Source organism: Sphaeroforma arctica, assembly GCF_001186125.1.
Source record: "Sphaeroforma arctica JP610 unplaced genomic scaffold supercont1.2107, whole genome shotgun sequence".
In the NCBI taxonomy this organism is placed as follows: domain Eukaryota; class Ichthyosporea; order Ichthyophonida; genus Sphaeroforma; species Sphaeroforma arctica.
The window spans coordinates 1-8,653 of NW_014038451.1; the positions used below are offsets into that span (position 1 = coordinate 1).

At 43.2% G+C, this 8,653-nt stretch overlaps 2 protein-coding genes across 2 annotated transcripts; one reads left to right on the top strand and one right to left on the bottom strand.

The window, feature by feature from the left end:
• Window positions 1-138: 138 nt before the first annotated feature.
• On the top strand, window positions 139-3,111 carry SARC_12159 (hypothetical protein; the record flags this gene model as incomplete). The annotated part of the gene is made up of 7 exons (XM_014293739.1): window positions 139-403; window positions 687-825; window positions 1,088-1,164; window positions 1,418-1,513; window positions 1,760-1,887; window positions 2,109-2,194; window positions 2,463-3,111. The coding sequence occupies 7 exons, from the start codon at window positions 139-141 to the stop codon at window positions 2,707-2,709; spliced, it is 1,038 nt and encodes a 345-aa protein (XP_014149214.1). The 3' UTR covers window positions 2,710-3,111.
• SARC_12160 (aspartate aminotransferase, cytoplasmic) lies at window positions 2,997-7,091 on the bottom strand. The gene is made up of 8 exons (XM_014293740.1): window positions 6,853-7,091; window positions 6,255-6,344; window positions 5,897-6,038; window positions 5,237-5,326; window positions 4,681-4,844; window positions 4,418-4,529; window positions 3,846-4,088; window positions 2,997-3,370 (listed from the first exon to the last, which is right to left on the bottom strand). Exons 1-8 carry the CDS (start codon window positions 7,009-7,011, stop codon window positions 3,174-3,176), a joined length of 1,197 nt encoding a protein of 398 aa, XP_014149215.1. The 5' UTR covers window positions 7,012-7,091; the 3' UTR covers window positions 2,997-3,173.
• Between the last annotated feature and the right edge of the window lie 1,562 nt (window positions 7,092-8,653).

Here is an 8,653-nt window from a genome sequence, read left to right on the forward strand (position 1 = left end):
AATATATATATACGAACACTAGTATATATATATATATATATATATATAAACGAGATGAATGGTATATTTCCAATACCATCGGGAGAAAAAGACCCATGCCAAGTTCTGAGTCGCATACACTAATGTTTGTATACGAACATGCTTCAAGTAACACCGCTACCCACAAATGGCACCGTAGGTATGGATGTAGCCGGCGGGGTTGATAGTCAGACTTTTGATAATCACTCGATGGGATCACAAATGATTCAGTTGATTCCTGAAATAGTTGAAGGGGAGCGATTACCATTGGGCACAGAATGGACAGGTGAACGTATGAAGCAGGTATCGCAATGTGATGAGGAAGATCCGGATGATTGGTATCATTGTTTCGCTGCCGCACTCGACAGGAGGAGGAACAATAAAGGTGTGATATGGGCGTGCGGATGATGAAACTGGGCTCGTATTTTTAGTAGTGTAAGCACTTCACACCTCCGGTGCGAAACACATTTGGCGCTGTCAATACGAGTGCACAGAAGGCATGATTCAGTACAATAAAGAGAAGCAATGCGAAACCACTGAGAATTCATTTGTGACTCACGAGGACATTTGGGTGCACGTGGTACGAAACGATTGGCACACTATTATAGTGTAACTGTACTTTGGATATGCTCTACAGACGCTGATCAATCTTGCCTTTTTAATTTCAGAGGCAAGGTGCTGCCCGTCGGAGATATTGAGCTTGCGCAGTAAGGTGATGATTCCCGAGAATAGAGCATTGGGGCCTCTCAGGGACAACAAGTACTATCAACGCAGTGCGCCGATGCTTAACGGCCTCCTATACAACCCGTAAGTCGCCAGGCCACTGTATAGTGTACTTGTGCCATACTGATGTCAATGATAGTATTGCCGTAGACATTTTACCATTGGCTGACTTTCTAGCACTTCCCATTGCAGACTGCCTTTGCACTGGGCTTAGTATTGATCATGTGTCTATTGTGCTGCTGCAAATCATAGTCTGTGCACGTTATACTATGTCTAAAGCATCTTACGCAGAGTATGCATCACCTGGGCATACCGCGATATTCTAATTGTTGTCGTTCGTACGCAGGGATGGCAATATTCTGTTCAAGCCAAATACCACCAGCAGTAGCCGACCCCGTAAGCTGATGATTGTGTCTCACCCTGGTATGCGTTGCGAACGTTCGAATTTGTGTGACCTGTCGTAGTATATTACACAGATATATATGTGCAGAATATAGCATGTTGTATTACACAATGTAGTTTCAGGTAGAGAGTTTATGTTGCCCTGCATAGCCTAGTTCCTACGACGACCTGCAAACCACTGCATCTTGGGTTTGCTGCTTTTGGGATTGAAAAGACTAAACATATTCGAGTCCAAATATCTAATCTGCTACGTTACTGTCTGATTTATACGCAGACGATGAAGTTATATTTGGTGGTGGAGACTTATTGGAGAAGGATGGGACACCGAGTAAAGATGACTGGTTTGTCATTTATTCGACGATTGATCCCGGTATGTGCTATCCTATGTGCTTGAGCAACTTGCTTGCGGGGAGTCCTACTTTTATCTACAGTTACACCTTTCCATACCGCCGCATCTGTACGATGAGTTTGTCACACTCACGCCGCGAGAGGCTGCACCACTCTACTCGCCTGAGCCAGTTTTAACTCTTGCTCTGCAAAATGCTTAATAAGTATTTTTGAACGAAACGCTCCCAGTTCTATAGGTCGATTAATTTCTATGTGCTTTTGTCGACAGAACGAATCAACATGACCCGCGTTCTCGCCAACAGATGGCAATGGTCAGGCACTCTACACTTTGCTATGGCCGATACAAATCTGATCAACCAATTGATACACGTGGACTTTGTTGAAGATCTGTGCGAGGTAAATTCGACATTTTCCCTTTGCTGGACTATTTCTATTAAGGGGTTGGTCCTGGGTGGACGGGCCCACATGTATGTAGAAATTGTACATTGGGCATGATTCAGCACCGTATATGTAAAAGTATATCTGCAAAGTGTAGACACACAGTTCCTGGTTTTCTATCATGTGGGGAGTGTAGCAAATGAATTTGTACTTCTCACTTCTGGATCGATTCATTTCAGATACTGTGTTCGAATACTTGGGACGCAGTGGTAACACACGGATTGGATGGAGAGTATGGACATCACTTCCATAAGAAATTATCAAAGTATGTCAAGCCCCATTGCATATTTTTTCCTTTGCCGATAGTGAAATGTCTATTTCTAGTATTTCAAGATCCGAAGCGGCTATCGCTACGCCTCTGACTCAGCAGGTCCGAGCACGCGGATTCAATTTTGAGCATTCCCGCCTTACCACATTCAAAATGTAAATAACGAAAGATAACAAAGGAATTTTGGTAGATGGGGATCTCCATTCATATAAGAAGTGGTGTTTCTTGATGCTAATGAAATCCTCGCCAACTGTGCAACATACAGGGTCGTGTCTACATTAATGCGTAGCCTAGAGCAGCATCCGCCGCAAGGGTACACGGCGCCCAGATTCAAGCAATTCAAGCTGAATGACCACAAGTCAACAAAGACCAAGAAAACCAAAGAACAGCGAGATGTATTGCGACATGTGTATAGCAGACCCAGCAAGTGGTTTGCTGAGATGTGCACGACGAGCGCGGTACTGAAGAAGTACTCAAAGCTATATCCCATAGTCGATTTTCTTTGTAAATAGCTGAGGTTTCTATCAAAAAAGCGTTCCGCTTTACTTCACCATGAAGATTGGCCGGTAGTTCAACCGTGGCGGTTGATTACTTAGGCTTGTAGGCAAACAGAAGGTACAATTACGACGAGTGCTTCCTTCAAAGGTCTGCTTGGTGTGAGGATAAGTTGCAAACTCTCACTTCTGTTAACGAAGCGCTTAAACAAACAGCGCCCTTACAACCACACGAGGTGTTCTAACCCAATTAATGTCATCGACCAGTATCGATCAATAATAATCAAAGAGTTATACGGATGGTGTTTTCTACCATTGTTATACAGCTGCTGCCTTGTACGAGACTAAAATAACGAGGTAGCCACATCTAAACGGCATGTGCATTTGCCATCAAATTCAATAAAACCCGATTGTCATACCATCCCCTTCTGAACCATCCTGCATGCGAGTATGAGTGCTGTGCTACAAGACAGCTACCGTCTTTATTTGGTCACCTCTACAATGGCGTTGGCCAGATAGTCGATGTTGTGACTGTTGACGCCGCACATATTGATGCGCCCGTTCTTGAGTAGGTACACGTGGAATTCGGACGTGAGGCGCTCAACCTGTGCCGGTGTCAGTCCGGTGAACGTGAACATGCCCCTTTGCTTCAACATATGGCTCCAGTCCTGAGTAGCACCTGCGTTCAGTTGGCGTGTGGATTGAACGAAGAAAGATGTGAGGCAACTATAATAGAATGTTGAAACAATGTGGGTGTCGAGGTGCTAATCAGAACAAATCATGCAACAACTAGAACTAGATCTTAATAAACAAAGTAGTATCAACGAAAGGATGAAACGCGACGAGTATATACGCAACAGACAGATACATCATACAGCATAACACGGTCTATCTACACGCTATATTCTTATGCTACAGACAGATACATTATACAGCATAACACGGTCCATCTACACGCTATATTCTTACGCGACAGACAGATACATTGTACAGCATAACACGGTCCATCTACACGCTATATTCTTGCACGACAGACAGATACATTTTACAACATAACACGGCCCATCTACACGCTATATGCTTACGTTAAAGCAATCGATTCAACTAATTTACTTGTATGGAAACGACAAGTCACTTCGATAAGAATCTCGTACCTTTAGCCACAATAGCATCGTGCAACTGCTGGCGCATACTGAGGATACGGCCACTCATGGTGTTCAGATCGTCCTCCCAGTCCTTATATAACGAGGCATCGCTCAGTATATTCGCTACAATGGCTGCTCCATGGTTGGGTGGGTTCGAGTACGAGGAACGGACAAGGATCTTCAGCTGCGACAGCACAGCAGCCGCCGCCTCCTTTGTGCTGAGGACTGCCGTTAAGCATCCCGCACGCTCGTCTGAGTAAGGGAACGGACAAATGATGACCACATAAGAACTTGTGGACACTTGGATATTTGCGAGGGTGGCTCGGGGGTGTATATGCATTTTTGTTCGCGCTTTGGAGTGTTTGATACTGCAATATTGCTCAATAAGCATACAAAGAGACTCCGCATATACTCGGAAAAACCGCTTGTCATCTGAGGTACGTCTTCGTGAGTACCGATGTGAGCGTTAATGTATGACAAGCCAGAATTGCACTTGACGTGAAATGTAGTTGTTCCCGTGCGCACTTGCTGGCTATCATCGTCTCTCTTCCTATCAATTTCTGAGATCATCAAACACTTACTGTATAATCCGAAGTTCTTCGAGCACGACTGGCAGACGAGGCACTCGAACCCTTGCTCAACAAAGTATCGGATTGCAAAGGCATCATCGGCAAGGTTGCCACTCATGAAACCCTGAATAAAACAGAGCATCATATACCATCAACGCCTTGCACGTTACACTGTGCATGAATACAGCACATGACCATATACCGGTTAATTGCCTATTAATAACAGACCCACTACCTACTGATTGTCAAAGGTAGGACTTGGACCTCAAACTTACCTGGTATGCACAATCGAACAAGGGGAAATGGCCCTTCTGCTTCATGACCACAGCAATCTGGGCCCATTGCTCATTGGTGGGATCCACTCCCGTGGGGTTGTGCGCACAAGCGTGCAGCAGCACAGTGGAGTGCTCGGGGGCTGCTTCCAGATCAGCGATCATACCTGTTATCAAAGTGAACGACAGGCCGACATCAAAATGTGTATAGTGCACTTATGTGATCAGAGATATATATATATATAAAGAATCTCGTACTAGCGTGATATGGTTAGATAGCATCGAAGCTGGTGTATCAATATGAAGAGACAGTCCTTAACAGATTACTGACGGCAAATGAATTTGAACGTCACAGGCCAACGACATAGATGAGCGGCATACGGGCCTTCTTGAACATACACATATACATACATATATGATACACTATCAATAGATAAGTATATATATTTATACAAACATACATGCATATATACATGTCAATGCAAGGTATCCAATGTGAGACACATCAAATGAAGAGCGGGCTTGCAAGCACTCCGTGAGAATCTTCGGATTGAAATACCTTCGAAGTCAAGTCCGCGAGTCTCCGCCTTGTAGTACCGGTATGGCAATATATCCAAGTTTGCACGCTTGAAGATAGCATTATGGTTGCCTGTGCAGATACAACACAGGAAAAAGCGAGAGGAGAGGAAGTTTGAGAGATCGGCATCTAAAATTGCAATACGCTGAACGACAAACCTTGCTTGACCTATCAGAAACCGGTGAGAAAGGCTGGGTATGACATTGGTCGCCTCCGTGAAAAGATTAAGTACTAGCGATATGAGCAACTTGTGTTATTCCTCCGAGTTATCAATTCCCCACCACCATGACTACTTGTAAGTTCGGATGTTTCAAATTAAGCATTTACACACCTCATCGTGCCTACTTAGAAAGCATATGGCAATCATATGCACCACTTAGTGATATAAGAAGCCTCTTTAGCACACATAGGGTTACACAGAAGCTCCATGCATACAAATAATACGCATATGCTTCATCATATTGACGCTGCTGGGAATATACAAACGATTGTCCCATAAAACAAAAGGTCCGACATAGACTACAGGAGCGTAAACACGATCTACAGTGACACCAGGGAATGGGTTGTATTAACTGGCGATATAATCATCGCAACTGCTACATTCACAACACAACTAAAATACTTGACACACTTTTGACTCACCCCACGTAGGTGTCGATACAAGTATAGTCTTCGATTGGTGGAACTTGGAGATGAACTCGGCGGCAATGCGCAACGCGCCGGTGCCACTGAGCATTTGCACGGCACAAGTACGTTCCTCTTTGATTGCTATCGAGTCCTTGCCCTAATTAACAGTGGTTATCGATGTTATACGCTTATGAGCATGTGCATGCGTATGTGTTCAAATATAATTTGGATATATTCAGGCGCAGACATACGCCCTCAGGCTATTTTCAGGCCGCCTGAATGTATGAGACAATCACATACCCAAAACAAGAATAACACGATTTGAAAAAAAATAGTCTCAATGTACATACAAACATATCGTGAGCTTACATACCAGGGCGAGGTCGCGCATACCAGCGTTGTACACGGGGTTACCATCAATAGGCAGATACTCGTGGTTCACATTCTTGAGTGTTCCTTCAACCTGTGCGTGAACAGAGCAATCGAAGCAAATAGTTTAATACGCGCAAGTCAGTGGGTTACGCACATCTGGTTTGGATTAAACATAACAGAGGATCTCGTCAACCGGTGTGTAAAAATAAAGGAGAAGTAAGTAGCCTGTTATAAGTAAGGCGGAATAAGCACATCGGGTTTATATCACATACACGATACTATCGGTTTACCAAACCCAGATACAGAGGACGAGTAAAGCTACTCAGCAGGTTCAGATGGCCAGTGTACTTGAAAACACATAGTCTCCGCGCGACTAACAGCACAGCACTTTACACGATAAATACTCGACTCCGGAGCGTAACAAGTGAGTTCCACCTCAATATTTTGTAACTTGTCCGCGCCGCATCACACGAAGTCAGTGTTTTGCGCTTTCGTGCTACGTTGGGCGCATACACTACCGCAATATATCCACACCAGTAATATTTTAACATAAGTAAGGACTAAATATTGAATCGTGCCTGCGCCGCATAGTTACCCACCTTTGCGACTGTAGGCAATACCCATGGCGTGCCCTCATCGGTTCTATACGCACCCACACTGAGGTTAATCTTTCGCGAGTCTGTGTCTGCCTTAAAAGCGTTCAGCACTGCGAAGATGGCGTCTGGAGGAGCCTGCTCGACATTGTCAAAAGTGCCCATGATTGCTTGTATTTGTGTATATCTGCTATGTACCTGTCGTTGATAGGTAGTGTATGTTTAAGGAACTGAATACGAATGGATATTTATTTGAGGAAAGATTCATACAGATATTTGTATTTGTTGTTGTAAAACTGTGCATGTGATTCTGATTAAATTCAGCCGGTTTTGGCGGTGACCGTCTGACCGACATCAGATATGATCAGGAATTAAAATGTATTTCTTTTTATAAAACTAAAAAGAAAACCAATGTAACCAAAACTGGGGGATTCAGAACTTCAGGGCTTCAGGGCTCAGCAGGGTCGGAGTCAGGGCCTCAGTTCAACCTCTCTATTGTTTTATATATTTATTTACTCTTTATAATTTTTTAATAGAGTAGGTGACCGTATCAGTGATTCAGTGGTCGTGGTTACGTCACTTAAGTGGTATCATTGGTTTTTTATATATAATATTTAGTATATTTTCAAAACAAAACAAAAAACGAGGACACCATTGCCCTATTAACTGGACCCAGACACCCGGTCCCCCTCACTGGTCCCTTCCCCACCAGTCCACAACTGGTCATTGAGAAGGACAGACGAACAGAGAGACTTGGCCAGTGGCCACCGCCCATAGACTCTTGAGACTTCGTCAGAGTTCAGACCGTCTGATTGTCAGATTGTCAGATTAACAGAGTCGCAGAGGGTAGCTGTCAGGATCTCAAAATCCCCAGACTTCATCAGAGTAAATAAATAGAGAATATTTTTTTTCATTCTTTTTTGATTGATTTGATTAAAAAACAAAACAAATACATACTCTCTACCTATGTGGTAGAGAGAGAGGAGTGAGCACTGAGCACTGAGTCAGAGTCAGAGTGAGTCTGTGAGCAGTGGTCAGCCACTGGCCAGTGGCCAGAGTGCAGTCTGACTGAGTGACTGTCACTTATTTATTTATTTATTTATTATTTATTTAGGTTGTGTCTGATGACTGAGTGAGCACTTCATAGAGGCGATTCGCCTAACCCCACCAGCAGTCGCCACTTCACCAGAGTTTAGAATGCATTGTTTTGCTTTTTATAAAAAAACCCCTGAGTTGATAATTTCAAACAAAGATAAATATTTAGCTACATTTGTGGTGCTACAGTAAATAGTCCTAATAATAAAAGCCCCTCCTACATAAGGCCCCAAGCTCAAGTCGTTTCCCGTTAAAAAACTGATATATCATAGCGACAAAAGCGTTTACGTTAAATTTTTAAACAAGCTATAGTAAAAACTAAAAAAGAACTAAAAACAACTGAGTGGATTTATTGGCTGAAACCTGAATATAAACACTTCAACGTTTAAAAAAAACGATCAGTCATCAGAGTTCAGACTCCAGTAAACAACACAGACCATATGACCATAATATCAACATAATTACTTTATAGACGTATTTGATTTGTTTTAGCCTTTTTTGTCTGACACATAGTCGTGACGAGACTGGCGACGACCAAATTCATAGTTCTATTACATCACACAACACAATCTTCGGCGGCAAACATGACAGCATTATGAACGACTTCAGATCCCAGCTTATCCAAGCCTTATACAGTATGCACCATGACATGATCGGCGAGAACAAGGTATGCAGCTTTCACAGATTCAATATATATATGTATATATGGAAA

What these genes read in the sequence shown, in the direction of transcription:
- SARC_12160 (XM_014293740.1), bottom strand. Translation starts at nt 7,011, where the DNA reads ATGGGCACTTTTGACAATGTCGAGCAGGCTCCTCCAGACGCCATCTTC. An exon ending in GTATGCGCGACCTCGCCCTG is followed by an intron (nt 6,039 to 6,254) that starts GTATGTAAGCTC and finishes ACTGTTAATTAG; the next exon opens with GGCAAGGACTCGATAGCAAT. An exon ending in TGTTCGATTGTGCATACCAG is followed by an intron (nt 4,530 to 4,680) that starts GTAAGTTTGAGG and finishes TGTTTTATTCAG; the next exon opens with GGTTTCATGAGTGGCAACCT.